The 18,071-nt window shown below is 52.1% G+C and overlaps 1 protein-coding gene across 12 annotated transcripts; it reads left to right on the forward strand.

Annotated features, from left to right (window-relative positions):
• Window positions 1-500: 500 nt before the first annotated feature.
• On the forward strand, window positions 501-16,769 carry BRPF1 (bromodomain and PHD finger containing 1). Of its 12 annotated transcripts, none has more exons than XM_016940409.4 (14): window positions 501-897; window positions 2,893-3,501; window positions 7,756-8,715; window positions 9,536-9,698; window positions 10,065-10,196; window positions 10,784-10,912; window positions 11,703-12,012; window positions 12,340-12,660; window positions 12,983-13,267; window positions 13,775-13,922; window positions 14,340-14,476; window positions 14,579-14,697; window positions 15,067-15,221; window positions 15,933-16,769. In XM_016940409.4, exons 2-14 carry the CDS (start codon window positions 2,903-2,905, stop codon window positions 16,114-16,116), a joined length of 3,642 nt encoding a protein of 1,213 aa, XP_016795898.1. In that variant the 5' UTR covers window positions 501-897; window positions 2,893-2,902; the 3' UTR covers window positions 16,117-16,769. The 12 variants fall into 12 exon arrangements, with proteins under 12 accessions (XP_016795898.1, XP_003309650.2, XP_016795896.1 ...); XM_003309602.6 differs by having other exon boundaries at window positions 760-897; window positions 10,784-10,930; window positions 12,337-12,660; XM_016940407.4 differs by having other exon boundaries at window positions 760-897; window positions 10,784-10,930.
• Window positions 16,770-18,071: the final 1,302 nt, after the last annotated feature.

Below are 18,071 nucleotides of genomic sequence, written 5' to 3' on the forward strand. Positions count from 1 at the left end.
AAGCCCCGCCCCACAGACCGGTCTAGTCTCCAGCCCCGCCCCGGTCCTACCCATAACTACCGGTCCCTTAGGCTCCAGCCCGCATCCCTCTTGCTCCCGGCCCTGCCCCCAGCCCCGCCCCGTGACTCTGGCCCCGCCTCACCGCCTTCCTCCGAGACCAAGGCCAGGTCCCTCCCGCAGCCGCGGCGCCAGCAGGAGGCAGGGAGCGGATAGGGAGGAGGCAGAGGGGGAGGGGAGAAGGGCGGGCTCCTCACGCCCAGCCCCGCGCTCACCGTCCGTGGCTGCAGATTCGCCACAAACCGCCCGACGACCCCAGATCCCGAGTACGGTGACTTCAGTCTCCAGAAACTCCACTCTAAGATGGGAGAGCTAGAGAAGCCCTGTGGGGTGTCCAGGGTCCTTTTGAATCCCGGAGCACGGTCTTTCGAGCCTCAGCGGGCGGGCGGGCATCCGTGGCGAAAGTGCAGCTCTGTAGCGCCGCGGAGCCACGTTTACCCTGCGCAGACGCCGTCGCCGCCGCTGCTGCCGCCGCCGCTGCCACAGCCTTTGCCGCCACGGTCTCCGCCGCCGCTGTCCTCGCGCTGCCTCTGGGAGCCTCCATTGTTCCAGCAGCGCCCGGTCCCGAGACCGGGCATCTTGGGGACTCGCGAAACGGGCGGCGGCCGACGGAGTTGAGACCCCAGGGCGCCGGCGGGACCAGGAGCAGCAGGGGTCAGCTCAGGAATCCCGGGGAGCCGGGACCAAAGCGTGGGGCGGCAGGGGGCCGGGGTGGCGAGGTCTACGGTCTCCGGAGTTGGGGCTCCCCCTTCCCGGCCCGACTTTCCCCGCCGACCTCCCCAAGTGGGGTCGGAGCCCCGGCGGGCGCCCCCGGCGATGAGCCCGGACTCGAGGTGGCCGGTGAGTGCGGGCCTGGGACCAGGGCGGGAGTGGCCGGCAGGGAAGGGGTAGGCTACGTTCGTGGGACGCGCAGTGAGCCGCGTGGCCCGGGAGCCTCTCTGGCAACTCCAGCTGGGAGAACTGACAGTGCATTGCTTCCCAGCAGGCATCCTGGGGCAACAGTGTATCTTTCGGGGCTGCCCGGGCTAGTGGCAGGCGGGGAGCCTTGTTTCACTTGTTACACTTCCACAAAGGGGAAACGCCGCCGCATCCGGAGAGTGGGCTGCGGGCACTGCCGGGGCCCAGCCCTATCCCTCCGGCCCCCGCCCCTTACTTCCTCCAGCCCCCTGAGCTTCAGGGGCAGATGCAGCCGCCATTCTCCTTGGGCCCTCCCCACGGGCTTTCTGGTCTAAGTTCTCGTCTCCCTCGCCTGTGCCTCTGCTGCCGGGTTCCAAGGGGAGATTGCCGCTTCGCTGTGCTACTTTGGGAACCATTCACCCGGGACCCAGCTTGGAAAGAGGAGAGCTTGTTTGTGCTTCGGTTGGTTTATGTTTAAAGACACAGCTGCAGGTAGGAAATAGAAGAGTTGCAGTTGGACGTGTAGCGTTACTGATGTGAAAGTCAGGAGCCGTTGACAGTGGAGCTGGAGCAGCCCACTTGCCTGGTTAAGGCACAGGTGGAGAGGCCAAGAGGGGTTATTTTGTCAGGGAGCTCATGATAGCCCTGCCTGGCTGGGATGGTGCCAAGCCCCTAGCTGAATGGTTGAACTCAACTAGGCCGAGAGAAATTGGGGCAGTCTCTGACCAAGCTGGGCTTCCTGAAGCCTGGTGCCATCTGCTGTCTACACTCACCCAGGAATGTTGGGGAGGGGGGAGGGAGGGCCCCTGCGGACCAGCATGGAGCTGAGCATGCCTAGATTGTCGCGTTCGTGTTTGTACCCTTAGGGCCTGGCACTTGGTGGTCACTCAGTTGATGTTGTGTGAGTGGGTGAAGAGCTCAAATGTAATACAAGCTGCTGTCACTGACTAAATGACCTCAGTTTTAACTTTGTTTCACAGTACATCTCCTACCCAGTACCAGGGCCAGGCTCCCCATAAAGACCTCAAAAGTAAATGAATTCTTTCTGTGATCCAGTGATTTCTGCAGGAGTCCAACGCTAAAGCATTAGCCACCCACCCATTCAGCTTTCTACATGGCCTTCATCCCATCTGAGCTCTCAGTCTGGTGATCCCCTCATTCAGCTATTCGTTCAACAGGTCATTCATTCGTTCGCCAAAAACTGAATGTCCAGTGCATGCTAGGTACTGGGGATACAGAGGTGGATAGGCTCTGGTACCCTTGCTACACAGCTCCCAGTCCAGGGGAGAGACAACTTTCAGTATGTCAAGTGCTGTGGTAGAGGTGAGAATGGAATGCTGTGGAAACAGCTCCCCATGGGAGAGTCAGAGAAGTTGTGTCAGAAGTGACATTTGAGCTGGTTTTTTGAAGAATGAGTAGGAGCCCACCAATCAGAAAGTATGGAGGGCATTCCAAATAGGGATCATTTTGCAGGAATGAGAGGTTATAACATTCAGGGAATGGCAAGTTCCCCTGTGTAGACAAAAACAGCTGTAACTTGTAAAAAGAAAGGAGGACTAGGGCCAGTCAGTGAAAGGAGCTCTTTGAATGGCATCATAGAGAATTTGGAATATTATCTTGAAGGAACTGGGAGCATCAGGAGGCTTTTAATGAAGAGAGTGTCATGATCATTACTACCTGGTAGAAAGATCATTCTCCTACATGATGTGAGATTGGGCTAAAGAAGTTGAGACATAGGGCAGGATAACCAGGCAAGAGGTGATGAGGGCCCAGATATGGGCTATGGTGGAGGAGATGGCATTTGGAGACACTGTAGAGGTAGGCTGGCCAGAATCTGGTGACTCCAAGTGAGGGGGAGGGCTAGAAAGACTGGGGTCTCTGGTGCAAATGGCCAGGAACTCATCCCCAGCCTTATGTTAACTGATCTGTGTATTCTAGATGTGACAGCATGGGGGTGGACTTTGATGTGAAGACTTTCTGCCACAACTTGCGGGCGACTAAGCCACCATACGAGTGCCCGGTGGAGACCTGCCGAAAGGTCTACAAGAGTTACAGTGGTATTGAGTACCACCTGTACCACTATGACCACGACAACCCACCACCCCCACAACAAACTCCACTCCGCAAGCACAAGAAGAAGGGGCGCCAGTCACGCCCAGCCAACAAGCAGTCACCCAGCCCCTCAGAGGTCTCACAGTCACCAGGCCGTGAGGTGATGAGCTATGCACAGGCCCAGCGCATGGTGGAGGTGGACTTGCATGGCCGCGTCCACCGCATCAGCATCTTTGACAACCTGGATGTGGTGTCAGAGGATGAGGAAGCCCCCGAGGAGGCCCCTGAGAATGGCAGCAACAAGGAGAACACTGAGACACCAGCTGCTACTCCCAAGTCAGGCAAACATAAGAACAAGGAGAAGCGCAAGGACTCCAACCATCACCACCACCACAATGTTTCTGCGAGCACCACTCCCAAGCTGCCAGAGGTGGTCTATCGGGAGCTGGAACAGGACACCCCTGATGCCCCACCCCGGCCAACTTCCTATTACCGGTAAGGCCACCTCTACCTTGCAGCTCTGGAAAACTGGTCAAGCAGGGCTCACTAGCCAGAGAGAGGTGAGAGGCACAGATAGAAGAGTGACAGGAATAAAGAATAGTGAAAGAACACTGATTTTGCCAGGGCAGTGAGTGGAATGGTACGCCACTAATGCACTTACTCTACAGTGCCACACGCTACTCCTTTATTTTATTCTCACAACTCTCAGGTAGGTATTTTTCTCATTTCACAGATGAGGAAACTATGGTCAAGAAAGAGTGCCAGATTTATCCTTTTTTTTTTTTTTTTTTTTTTTTTTTGAGACAGGGCCTGGCTCTGTCACCCTGCCTGGAGTGCAGTTGGCTCACCCCAACTTCCTCCTTCCGTGCTTAAGTGATCCTCCCACTCAGCCTCCTGAGTAGCTGCAACTACAGGCACATGCCACCATGCCCAGCTAGTTTTTTAAATTTTTTGTAGAGATGGGGTTTCACCATGTTGCCTAGGCTGGTCTTGAATTCCTGGACTCAAGTGATCCACCCACCTCAGCCTCCCAAAGTGCTGGGATTACAGGCGTGAGCCACTGTGCCTGGCCAGACTTATCTGAAATCACATGCCAGTAGATAGCTGAACTGGGATTCAAACCCAGGTCCCTCTGACTCCATAGCTGTACTGTTTCCACTGTGGCAAAACATCCTGTTTCTGATTCCTGGTCCTCTCCATTTCCTTATGCGTGACCTTGGGAAATGCATCCAACTTAAGGTGTTTTAAGGACCCCATCTGCAGAGCAGATACGGTATTTCTCTGTCTCCCTAAAGGTAGAAGACTAGGATTACTGATTTCATAGGGTACTAAAAGCACTTTGTAAATCTGCAGAGGTAATTCTCCCACTATTTGTTCTGTTATTGTCATCTGTCCTTTAACATGTTTAAGCAGTATTTTATACTTAAACAATATTTAATACTCCTCCAGTAGCCCTTTTATTTTTGTCATTTAATTGTTTCTTTAACATGAGGTAAAAGATGAAGGGATATGGGGGGCAGTGTGGTGCTGAAACTACATGGAGAAATCCTGGCTGAAGGATGGCACTAAAACCAAGTGTAAAACCTCTCTGAAAGTTGGCATCCAAGGCAAAAAAGGCATTCTGATGAGTTAATTTGCCAAGAGTGTAAGTTTGTTGTCAGCTACTTAGAAGGCCTGGTCTCTGAGGAGGATTTGTCATAAAAGCTTTTATATGAAAAGCATTTTTTACCAAAAGTGCAGTCCACATGATGTTAAACCTCCATTTTTTTTTTTTTTTTTTTGAGACGGAGTCTCGCTCTATTGCCAGGCTGGAGTGCAGTGGCGCGATCTCGGCTCACTGCGACCTCCACTGGGTTCAAGCAATTCTCACGCCTCAGCCTCCCGAGTAGCTGGGATTACAGGCAAGCGCCACCACACCCAGCTAATTTTTGAGTTTTTAGTAGAGATGGGGTTTCACCATGTTGGCCAGGATGGTCTCGATCTCCTGACCTCATGATCCACCTGCCTCAGCCTCCCAAAGTGCTGGGATGACAGGCATGAGCCACCGCGCCCGGCCTAAATCTCAGTTCTTTAAAAGCAAATCTGGAAACAAGCAATATGGCCTGTAGCACTTTCTTCTCTCCACTGTTTGAGTTTAAGCCCATCTCCCACTTCCTCTCCCATTCTTTCATCTTTTCAGTCCGACTCCACTTCCTTCTGGCTTTCCACAGTCTTTCTCTTTTCTGTTCACACTGACTGCCCTACCCACCTCTGCCCTACTCCAAACACACAGACCCCTCTTTGGACTTCCCCTCCCTCCCAATGGCCCTTGAGCTCTCTCTGCTCTAACAGGCAGCCCAGCCCAGCTCATTCAGCTGCTTTTCTTCCTCCCTCCACTTAGATTCACTCTTTCTTTCTGGGGATCAGATCTGTTCTTCAGGGGAGCAGTTCTCAGCAGGTACACTGCAAACAACTGAGATGTGTATTGCATGGAATTTGTTACCACTGTTGGTAAAACTGCCCAAGTTTTGGAAATGATTTACTTTTTATATAAATTGAGAAGATTTGAGGTCATCTCTCTAATAGCATCACTTTCTCTTGCTTGCATTCTAATATGCTTCCTTGAGGGGGAGAGAGAGGGTGGCATGTCAGCTGGTGTGCCAGGAATTATACGTGACATGCAGCCTACCTTATCTGTACTGCAGCCTGTAATCTGGGTGCCTGTGGGAGTGTGTTATGCACCATCGCATAATGTCACGTGTGTCATGGCAGAGAAAAGGGTGAGAATTGGTGCTGAAGACAGCTGGTGCCAAGGCCTGGAAGAAGCCAGATGGTTCACACCATCCATGAGTCATACCCTTGTTCAAAGATAGGGAGGTTGCAGTCACCTTGGGGAAGAGGTAAAAGGCTAAAAAGGAAGAAGCTGCTTCCTACAATGTTTCAGTCTCTCTCCTCCCTTCCACCCCCAAAATGCCTTTCAAATGAACAGTGATGAGTGCCTGTATCTGTATGGCGAATCAGACACAATCCCCACTTCTATCGTGTAGTGGAGGAGTTAGACACATACACAGCTATAATGCTAGGAAGGTGGGTAAAGGCCATACAAAAACTAATAAGTTAACATTTATTGAGTGCTTGCTGCACACCAGGCACTGTCCTAAGCACTTTACCTGCATTAACTCATTTAATGCTCAGAATAGCTATGTGAAATAGGTTCAGATTATTAGCATCACCACTTTACAGATGAACAAACAAGGCTCAGGGAGCTTAGCTCACTTGCCCTCTGTTAGACAGCACCCAGGCAGTGTGGTTCCAGAGCCTGTGTGTGCTGGCCCACTCTAGCAGCCAAAGTTCCATTTCCCACATGAGAGGAGAAACGAGCTAATGTTTTTCTAGGGCCTGCTGTGTGCCATTTGACTTAGCTCATTCATTTTTCAAAACAACTTTTTAATAAAAAGATAAATGTACATATTTGCACACGTCTGTATGTGGTCACACATGACTTAGTGGTTAGGTGGCATTTTACACCAAGGTGCTCACACTTCCTTCCATGGGCCTGCTGGGGGTTGCTGGAGCCTGATGGGGTAGTAGGCACTGGGCAAGGTACTATATAAATAAATGTAAAGGCCAAGAGTTTGTGGCCTATTCATTTTTATAATTCCATATAACCCTGACAGTTTCTTTGTGAGTAGGTAGTATTATCCTCGTTCTGTCATCAGTAAAACTGAGGTTTAGTACAGCAGTGATGTCCTAAAAGTCATAAAATGGCAGAGGCAGGATTTAAATCTGGTTTGCTTAGAAGCCAAAGCCCCATTCTTTCCTTTGTACCCTGTAGTTTACAGTGCCAGAGTCTAGGCCACCTATAGCATGGCAGGCAAGGAGCACCTTCTCTGTGTGACAAGCACCGAGAGCAGCCCTCAATTCCAGGCCTGTTGGCACAGTAAGTGATACAGGTTGGACATTAAGAGCACTGGGCTGGAGGTTGAATGCCTCTGCCTCTGCCACTCCCTTGTTATGTGACCTATCTATGTTTTGATTAACTTCTCAAAGCTTAAGTTTTCTTATCTGCAAAATGAGGACAACAAGAACACTAACTCTATGGCTGTGGTAAGAATAAATGTAATAGTTAAGCACAATGCCTGGCTCATAGGAAATCCTCAGTAAACCTTAGCTATTATAATTGTTATCTCCCAAGGCTATCCAGTGAACAAACATAGCACCTAGAGTTTGACGGAGCCTTGAGCTGATGCTGACACTAGCTGAGAGAAGATCCATGGCAGCTCTAGTCGAGGCCCTGCCCACCAGTGCTAAAACAACTTATATGTAATTTGTCAATGACATCCAATGACCTTCCTTCTTCCCCGATTCTTCGTACCATCATCTGGACCACTCTAAGGGGTACTAGCTGCCCCACCTTCCTCCTTTTAGAGGAGGCTGGCTGAGCCTCTGCAACCCCAAGAAGATGGTGTCACATATAGCAGCTAGGACATGAGCTTTGCAGTGGCAGACCTGGGTTCACATCCCAGCTCCACCACTTTCTCACAAGTGAGCTGGGGCCAGGTGATTAACCTTCCAAGCCTTAGGTTTCCTTTTCAGCAAAATAGAAACGATGATAGTACCTATAATATCTGGAGTTAAGGTGAGGATGAAATGAGACAACACATCTGAAGGGCATAGGCACAGAGTAAGTGCTCAGTGGCAAATGACCCATCGTCTTTAAGGGAGGGAAATCTCAACCATGTGATGCTGAGTTCCCTGTGTGTACCGTAGGTACATCGAGAAGTCTGCAGAGGAGCTGGACGAGGAAGTAGAGTATGACATGGACGAGGAGGACTACATCTGGCTGGATATCATGAATGACCGTCGGAAGACAGAGGGTGTAAGTCCCATCCCGCAGGAGATCTTTGAGTACCTAATGGACCGACTGGAGAAGGAGTCGTACTTTGAGAGTCATAATAAAGGCGACCCTAATGCGCTAGTGGACGAGGATGCTGTTTGCTGTATCTGCAATGATGGTGAGTGCCAGAACAGCAATGTCATCCTCTTCTGTGACATGTGCAACCTGGCCGTGCACCAGGAGTGCTACGGTGTCCCCTATATCCCTGAGGGCCAGTGGCTGTGCCGCCGTTGCCTGCAGTCACCCTCTCGTGCTGTGGATTGTGCCCTGTGCCCCAACAAGGGCGGTGCCTTCAAGCAGACAGATGACGGGCGCTGGGCCCATGTGGTGTGTGCCTTGTGGATCCCTGAGGTCTGCTTCGCCAACACGGTCTTCCTAGAGCCTATTGACAGCATTGAGCACATCCCACCAGCTCGCTGGAAGCTCACCTGCTACATTTGCAAACAACGGGGCTCAGGGGCCTGCATCCAGTGCCACAAGGCCAACTGTTACACAGCTTTCCATGTGACATGCGCCCAGCAGGCTGGCCTTTACATGAAGATGGAGCCTGTGCGGGAGACAGGCGCCAACGGCACCTCTTTCAGTGTCCGCAAGACAGCCTACTGCGACATCCACACGCCTCCAGGTTCAGCACGCCGACTGCCTGCCCTGTCCCACAGCGAGGGTGAGGAGGATGAAGATGAGGAGGAGGATGAGGGTAAGGGCTGGAGCTCAGAGAAAGTCAAGAAGGCCAAGGCCAAGTCCCGGATCAAAATGAAGAAGGCACGGAAGATCCTGGCAGAGAAGCGGGCAGCAGCACCTGTGGTGTCAGTGCCCTGCATCCCACCACACAGGTATGTGGGGAGCCGGTGGACAGGCAGATGAGGGAGAAAGGAGCCTCCAGGAGAGGAGCTGGCAGCCTCCTGAGTGGAATGGCAGGGCTGGGCTGTCTTCCCAGGAGCTGCATAGAAGTTAAAAAGAACATATTTTCAAAACAGATAGTTGTCTTTAGCAGGTCACCTGACTTTCACATTAAGAGCCAGAAATGTCAGCTTTTATCTGGCATAGCTAACAGGTGTTTTGGAACTGCCCTTCATTTTGATGGTGTGGTTTGTTAAGTTGGGATGGAAGAGGATGGAACTGCCACTGGCAGCAATGGAAAAAATGGTCTGAATATGAAGAAACAAATAGAATGAAAAGCGGGGAAGGGGAAGCTCAAGAAGTTGTGAAGTGGTTACTGCCGCTCATTTGGGCTGTGATGGCCAGGGATTTTTTTAGTTCTCTTGTGTCGTTTATTTGATTTACTATATATTTCTGCTGTACAGTTGTACTTCATTTTAAAACCTTCAAAGGCTCAGTCTCAGTGGGGCTCCCAGGGTCAAATAGTACTCTGGGCTGCAGTGACTATAGCAGTCTTAGGGGCAGAAGTCCCTGATCGCTGGTGTACAGGGTTAGGGATCTGGTTTAGTGCTGGGAGCTTGGTTTCCTGTCTGCCACGGTACCACTGATGGCACCACTCTTTCTTCCTTGCCTTAAGTCCAGAGTCCCAGGCCTTTTGGACAAGAGATCCTCTCCCTTCATCCCCATTCAGGAACTTTCACTGGCCAGAGACCCTTGCTCTGCTTAAGAGAATCAGGGCCCAACAAGTTTTACTCTTTGTTTCCTGCCTCCCAGGCTTAGTAAAATCACCAACCGCCTGACCATCCAAAGGAAGAGCCAGTTCATGCAGAGGCTGCACAGCTACTGGACACTGAAGCGGCAGTCACGGAATGGGGTCCCATTGCTACGTCGCCTGCAGACACACCTGCAATCTCAGAGGAACTGTGACCAAGTTGGGGTACTGTGTCCAGTTCCCTGTGGGCTCTGGGAACTAGCGCCAGGGGGACGAAAACCAAAATTTGCAACTGTAGTTTCCAGTGTCAGAGGGCTTAGACTCTTTCCTCCTTTAAGCTAGCCCTCAAACCAGGATCAGCATGGAATCTTCAATGAAAAGATGTTGTTCCTATGTGTTTATGTATTCATTCAACAAACACATACCAAGCATTTATTCTGCCAGGCCTTGGGGACACACAGATTGAGGCACTACCAATAAATTACTGTGCTCCCTCTTTTGGCTTGACCTGAGTTTCCTGGGCTCTCTTCTCCCTGTTGACCTTTCCTCTGGCTTTCTAATCATCCTCTGATCTTCGTTTTGCCTCTACAGAGAGATTCTGAGGATAAGAACTGGGCCCTTAAAGAACAGCTCAAGTCCTGGCAGCGGCTCCGGCATGACTTGGAGCGAGCTCGGCTGCTTGTGGAATTGATCCGCAAGCGGGAAAAACTCAAAAGGGAGACGGTGAGTGCTCCTGGGCCAGCCCTATTTTATAAAAGAAAAAACAAAAAATTAGCCAGGCGTGGTGGCGGGCGCCTGTAGTCCCAGCTACTCGGGAGGCTGAGGCAGGAGAATGGCGTGAACCTGGGAGGAGGGGTTTGCAGTGAGCCAAGATCGTGCCACTGTACTCCAGCCTGGGCGACAGAGCGAGACTCCGTCTCAAAAAAAAAAAAAAAAAAAAAAGACCCAGGAGGAGGAATAGTGTGTGTCCCCCAGCCAGATAGCAGCAGGGCTGACGCTGGAGTCAGGTCTCCTGGTGCTCGGTGTGCTTTTAGTTCTGCTGGAAGCAGAATGTCACAGGAGCGTATGAACAGAATCCTCAGTTATGTGACATAGGTAGCTGGTGCTGGTAGTTCAAGAAAGGGGGAAGCCAGAATTGTTGGTGCAAGTTTCCCTGGGTGGAGCCTCATAGAAGGTAGACCTGTATGAGTACACCCAGCTGTGAGGGTGGGAAAGAAGGCGGGTTCCCAGGCCGGCTGGGACCATATCCTCAGACCTCTTTGCCACTGAACTGGCCGAGGCCTGGCTGATCAGGCCTTTTTCTATGTTAGATCAAGGTTCAGCAGATTGCCATGGAGATGCAGCTGACTCCTTTCCTCATCCTTCTTCGCAAAACCTTGGAGCAGCTCCAAGAGAAGGACACAGGCAACATCTTCAGCGAGCCGGTCCCTCTGTCTGAGGTAACCGAATTGGACGAAGTAAGAATCCCTTCCCCTCACTCCACCTTCTCTCTGTTCCTCTCCCAGTTGGACCCCTGCTGCAGGTCTGGGCCAGGACTAGATGGGGACCTTGAAGAGAGGGGCTGGTGGCTCTGGGGCAGGATGAACTGGAGCCACATGTATCACCTGGACTCTGTCTTGTCCCTGTCACACCCCAAGGGCCCAGAATGGGAGGCAGTCTGCACTCCTTCCCCAGAGGCAGGGACTGAGTCTGCCAAATGAATAATCCCAGGGCAGGAAGACACTTTCGGGGTGCTGAACCCTAGAACGGAGACTTTAGAAGGCTCAGCACCTAAAGAACCAGCTCTGAAGCCCTAGGTCCTGACTGGCAGACTCTTCTCTCTAAAAGGTATAAAATGAGAGGCCTGAGGCAGCAGCCTCCTTATAAGTTACTGTTAAGTAAAAAGAGCTATAGGAATGCAAGGTGGTGTTTATTTTCAGAGGAGTCCCCAAGCCATTTTCTTACTAAAGCCTCATATAGTCTAGAAAGTATATTTGGCTCTACTTTCATCATTTTCCAGGAGAGGAAAAGTAGGCCCAGAGAGGTTAAGAGACTTGCCAAAGTCACACAGCTTGTGACTGGTAAAGTCAGGACCAGAATCCAGCTTTCCTTTCCCCTGTGCTATATGCCTGCCTCTAACTGTGGTGGGAGGAGGTTGCTGGATGTATTTCAGGGGGGCTTGTTAGGAGCAGGGTTCGGGGCAATAAGGAGGATATCTCCACTTAAAACAAACCTGCCCTGCCCTTCCAGGTACCTGACTACCTAGACCACATCAAAAAGCCCATGGACTTTTTCACCATGAAGCAGAACTTGGAGGCTTACCGCTACCTGAATTTTGATGATTTTGAGGAGGACTTCAACCTCATCGTCAGCAACTGCCTCAAGTATAACGCCAAGGACACCATCTTCTACCGGGCAGCAGTGCGGCTTCGTGAGCAGGGTGGTGCTGTGCTCCGCCAGGCCCGGCGCCAGGCAGAAAAAATGGGCATTGACTTTGAGACGGGCATGCATATTCCCCACAGCCTGGCTGGAGATGAGGCCACACACCACACTGAAGATGGTGGGTGATATATCACACACACATATAAGAGACCAATGCCGGGGATGGACAGCTTTCCAAAAGTCCCCTCCTGGGAGCAGGCAGTGTAGGCAGAAAGCAGCTAGGCTGAGCAGTGGCAAGCTATCCCCAGGAATGCTCCCCAAGAAGCCAGACTGGGTGAATGGATAGCAGTGCCCGCCATTCCACATCTTGGTGCTGCTATTTTACAGCTGCTCCTGGTGAGAAGCCCAGGGGGGATGAGTGGGTTTCTTGCTGCCTGCCCAGGTTCAAGGGGCCCTGAGGGCTGCCCTGAGTCTGACCTTTCCCCTCCAACCCTACCCCTAGCAGCCGAGGAAGAGCGGCTGATCTTGCTGGAGAACCAGAAGCACCTGCCAGTGGAAGAACAGCTAAAGCTGCTTCTGGAGCGGCTGGACGAAGTGAATGCCAGCAAGCAGAGTGTGGGCCGCTCACGGCGTGCGAAGATGATCAAGAAAGAGATGACGGCACTGCGGCGGAAGCTTGCCCATCAGCGAGAGACGGGACGTGATGGCCCTGAGCGGCATGGCCCCTCGAGCCGGGGTAGTCTGACACCCCACCCGGCAGCCTGTGACAAGGATGGGCAGACAGATAGTGCGGCAGAGGAGAGCAGCAGCCAGGAGACAAGCAAAGGTCTGAATCCCATGGCAAGGTGGACCCCAAAGCAAGTCAGACTTTGGCTCTGCAGCGCACACTCAACCCCTGCCATTCCCCAGGCAGAGGTCCCTCCTACACAGCTAGCTGTACTTTCTCCCTCATTCCCCAATCGGGGGCCTCTTAGCTGCCTCTCTGGCTATTTGTATAAGAGTTAATGTTCCAAATTCCAAGCCCCTAAAATGATCTTCCCAACGTTAGCTGGAGTAATGGTCCTATATGCCCAGGGCATGACCCTGGATATCTACCCTTCTCAAATCAGGCCCTTCACCAACTCTCCTTCTTTCTTTCTCTGCTCCAGGCCTGGGTCCCAACATGTCCTCAACCCCCGCACATGAGGTGGGCAGGAGAACCTCAGTTCTGTTCTCCAAAAAGAACCCGAAGACAGCTGGACCGCCCAAGAGGCCGGGCCGGCCCCCCAAAAACCGGGAGAGCCAGATGACCCCCAGCCACGGAGGCAGTCCTGTGGGGCCCCCCCAGCTCCCCATCATGAGTTCCCTGCGTCAGCGCAAGCGGGGTAGGAGCCCCCGGCCCAGTTCGAGCTCAGACAGCGACAGTGATAAGTCCACAGAAGACCCCCCAATGGGTGAGCCTTACCATCACCCAGCCCCCCAAGAGAGTGAGCAAAGCTGCCATTCTGCCATTCTTCCCAGCCTACTCCCAGTTACCCCTTTATTTGCCCATAAAAGAGCGAGCTAGAAGGGTCCTTAGGAATCCTTTAACTCCACTCACTCATCTTACAGTTGGGAAAACTGAGGCCCAGAGACACTACGACCCAGCTAAAGTCCCACCCAGGGCCCCCTGCCTCCATTGTATCACTTTACCTTTTCTCTTCTCACCTTCCTTGGGGATCTCCTGCCCTTTAAGCCATTTGTGTCCTAAAGCCAGTAACTGCCAAGGGAAGCAAGGGGTGGAGCAGGGCTGTGGCCAACTGTGGTAGACACTGCCCAGAGCTAGCTCTGCTGGCCAAGGTTGGAGGACTTTTCCAGCACAGAAGGGGCACCCAAGCTCCAAGTCCCTCTTACCTCCATGTCATCTCTGATCTACATCTTCCTGACCGGTTCCTTCCCTCCTCCCCTTCCCTTCAACCAAGACTTACCAGCCAACGGCTTCAGCGGTGGAAACCAACCAGTGAAGAAGAGTTTCTTGGTATACCGTAATGACTGCAGCCTTCCCCGGAGCAGCTCAGACTCTGAGTCCAGCAGCAGTAGCAGTAGCAGCGCTGCTTCAGACCGGACCAGGTACCAGCCCTCCAGATCAAGGCCAACCTCAGGGGATGCCCTTCCAGGGCTCTTGGGCCTGTGTAGGTTTCCCTGTTGGAAGTGGGGTGGCAGCCATCTCAGTCTAGATTAAGATGGCTCAAACTCAAGGTTCTCTGCTAAATAAATAAATCAGTGTTACCATTAATAGAACAGAGAGAACCATCCTGGATTAAGGTGATGATTAGAGTATGCACTCCTGCCGCCACTGCTCAGGCTAACCCACCTCAGTTAGGTCACCAGCCTAGCCCCTGTGGGTGTTTGAATTTGAAATTCCTCATATAGCCTCTGCTTTCCAAAAGTCTCAGACCCTGGGGGCTTTAAGAGCAGAGGGCACATACCATGCTGTTCCCCATTCTTCCCCTCCTTTGAGCTGAGCTCCCGTTGTCTTGTCCACAGCACAACGCCCTCAAAACAAGGCCGGGGCAAACCCTCCTTCTCTCGGGGCACTTTCCCAGAGGACAGCAGTGAGGATACCTCAGGCACTGAGAATGAGGCCTACTCCGTGGGCACTGGCCGCGGCGTGGGCCACAGCAGTAAGTTCCCTTGCCCAAGGCCAGGGATGCTGGGGACCCAGTGTCAGGGTCTCGCCAGCCCCCCAGCTGCTGATCCACCCCCTCTCCCCCATTCCTGTGAAGTGGTAAGGAAGAGTCTGGGCCGGGGAGCTGGCTGGCTGTCAGAGGATGAGGACTCCCCGCTGGATGCTCTGGACCTCGTGTGGGCCAAATGCCGAGGCTATCCATCATACCCAGCTCTGGTATGCTTGCTTCTGTTATGCTTCTTGCTTTCCAATCCCAGAATACAGATTCACAGTTAGCAAACTTTTCCTACTCCCTGCTGAGCTGTGGGGCACAGAGTTTCTTGGTAAGGTAGACTGGTGGGCAGATACAGCTTGAGTACCACTTAGAGGCTCCCACTCAGTTTCTCCATCTCTCCCTTTTGCTTCTCTTTGCTCCTTGGGCTCTGAAATAATTTAGCATGGAAAGAAGCTGAGGGTCAGCATTGCAGTTCTAGTAGCATGATACCCTCTCTGTCCCCACTTCAGACATACTCTCTAAGTTCCTGAGGAGGAAAAGCCTTAGGAGGACATGGACTGAACCAAACTGGGCTCTTATTATATCCTCAGATCATTGATCCAAAGATGCCCCGAGAAGGTATGTTCCACCATGGGGTTCCCATCCCTGTGCCCCCACTGGAGGTGCTGAAACTTGGGGAGCAGATGACCCAGGAAGCCCGAGAGCATCTCTACCTCGTCCTCTTCTTTGACAACAAACGAACCTGGTAAGGAGGGGAGCATTTGGTGTGACTCACAGCCACAGATGCAGCCCTGTGTGGTATGGGGGCAGACTGCCAGGAAACTCCAGCAACAGGCAGACTGGGCTATCACAAGTCAGTGGGGGAGGGACTTAGAACAGGTTTTTGAGCGAAAGGGTTGTGTTGACCATGTGTCTGAGAGGCTGAGTGGGCACTAGTGGACACAGCTATAGCTAGAAACCAAAGGACCTTCAGAGACTTATGACAAATATAGAGGTGGCTCCCACCCAGACTCAGATGGCTTCTAGACTTAGTTTTCCCACCTCTGCCTCCACAGTGACAAAATGAGGATAAAGCAGGCATAAACATTCAGGCTCTGAATCCCTCTTCTGTCACATTTACACATGTAGTCTTTTTGTTAATTGTCTGCAGAGGATATTCAATGTCAGTAAAGTCTGCCTAGAGCCTATGGCACAGGGTAGCTATTTCTGGTGAGGTCAGGGTGCCTCCTTTTTGTACCCATAAATACCCTGTGATTACCCTCCCGCCACCACCACACAGTATAACTGTTGACTGGGCTCTTTCATCTCTAGACCATGAGCAGTCCTTTGAGGGCAGGGACCATCACAGAGTCTGGCCAGAGTGGGTGCTTGGGCGGTGTGTTTGAGTGAATAGAGGAGGAAGGCTGGTCCTTGTTCTCCCTGAGATGATTTATTTGATCTTCACCTTATCCTATAGGCAGTGGCTGCCCAGGACCAAGCTGGTTCCTCTGGGTGTGAACCAGGACCTAGACAAGGAGAAGATGCTGGAGGGCCGCAAGTCCAACATCCGCAAGTCAGTACAGATCGCCTACCACAGGGCTCTGCAGCACCGCAGCAAGGTGCAAGGCGAGCAGAGCAGTGAGACCAGCGATAGTGATTGATACTGCTCAACACAGCCCAACCTATAGTGCCCTGTGACTTCTCTCCTCCCCTTTGCTCACTGTCCTGGAGTGGCACCGGCCTCTGCACTGACTCATTTCTGGTCTTGGGGCCAGTCTCAGGGGAAGCTGGGTGGGGGAGGTCCCTCCTGCCCTAAGTGCAGCTGGACTGTACAGAACACTCCAAGGGCCAATGGCAGTTCAGCGCAAGGAGAGGGAGGGCCCACAGGTCAGAAAAAGCTCCAGAGACCTCACAGCATTGTAGGGCGGGGTGGTGGGCCAAAGTTAGGACACTGCGTAAAACAGGCCATCCCACCACCTCTACCTGCTCATGCCAGGAGAATCCATAACTGCCTAGAGGCCTGGGGCCCCTACCGGTCGTGAGGTGAGTGGGCATCTGTCCAGCCTGGAAGAGGGGCACTAGGTGACTCCCTCCCCTGCTGTTGTAAATACTGTAATTATTGGAGAATTTAAATTATTCTCATTTGTAACTGCGTTTCCGGGTCGCGCCAGAGTCATTTGGTACTAAAAAAAAAAAAAAAAAAAGACTGGGGGCTGTCCCCATTTCCCTTCTCTTTCCCATAGATTCCCCCACCTTTCAAACTGGTTTGTATTTATTTCAAAGGAAGAAAATATATTGATTCTTAGAAAATAAACTGTCTATTTAGAATTCTTTGTTCTTGCCCCCTGCCAGGGCAAAGGGGATACAAAGGGAGGTTCTGTGCCCCAGGGATGATACATAATTGGGCCCAAGTGGTTGCTGACTGCTGTGCATGCTACATTTCATAAGACACAGCAAAGAGAGCCCCTGTTGCCCATGCATGGAGTGAGTGGCAGGCCCTGTGCTGAGCACCTTTAGACATTCAGCTTTGCGTAATCCTTGCAGTAACTATAGGGTAGTTTAATAATAGACTGGTTATCTCCACAAAGATGCTGAAGTTTCAAAAAAATTATCTTGCCTAAGTTCCTACAACTAGGAAGGTGCAGAGCTAGAATTGGAACCCAGGTCTGTTTGCAAACCTGGCTCTTCAACCAGTATGCTGAACTGCCAGGGGAAGAGTCAACTATCGATTCCTACTTGGCCCTTAGAGGCCTCAAGTCCTTTGCCAGTGGCATGGCCCAAGTGTTTCAGCATCACTACAGCTGAGACCTTCCCCACTGCTTAACCGGAGACAGAGCAGGGATGGAGAGGGTTGCTCTTTGCTCACCCCCAACCTCAGCACCTTCTTTCCAGACTCCACCGACATTTATTGAAGGAATGCCTTCCAAGTGCTAGGCGCCTGTGGGATGGCATGCCTACAGATAGGAACAGTCACAGGAAGAAGGGGCGGCCCAGGCCTTGCAGCCACTGAGGAGTGGCACTGAGACAATGATGGCACTGGTCTGATGTTGATTCCATGCTGACGGTACACTCCGCTAGGTCTCTGGCTGGGACACAAGGGTCAATCCGCTGCAGATGTTGCTCTTCAAGAATTTGCAGTCTGGGCGGGGTGCGGTGGCTCACGCCTGTAATCCCAACACTTTAAGAGGCCGAGGCGGCTGGATCACGAGGTCAAGAGATCGAGACCATCCTAGCCAACATGGTGAAACCCCGTCTCTACTAAAAATACAAAAATTAGCTGGGCGTGGTGGCGCGCACCTGTAGTCCCAGCTACTCGGGAGGCTGAGGCAGGAGAATCGCTTGAACCCGGGAGGCGGAGGTTGCAGTGAGCCGAGATCGCGCCATCACACTCCAGCCTAGGCGACAGAGTGAGACTCCGTCTCAAAGAAAAAAAACTTGCAGCCTGATAGTTAAGATACAGCAACCCCAAATCCCTATGCTAAAAGGTGAGAATGGCCCAGATAAAGGTCATGTCTCCTAGCTCCCTGCTTTTTCATGCCATCCTCCAGAAGGGAAGAAATTAAATAATCCATTCTCCTACTCCAGGCGACTAGAAGGCAGGCTGCCTCAGGGCCAC

Source organism: Pan troglodytes, chromosome 2, assembly GCF_028858775.2.
Source record: "Pan troglodytes isolate AG18354 chromosome 2, NHGRI_mPanTro3-v2.0_pri, whole genome shotgun sequence".
NCBI classification, from domain to species: domain Eukaryota; kingdom Metazoa; phylum Chordata; class Mammalia; order Primates; family Hominidae; genus Pan; species Pan troglodytes.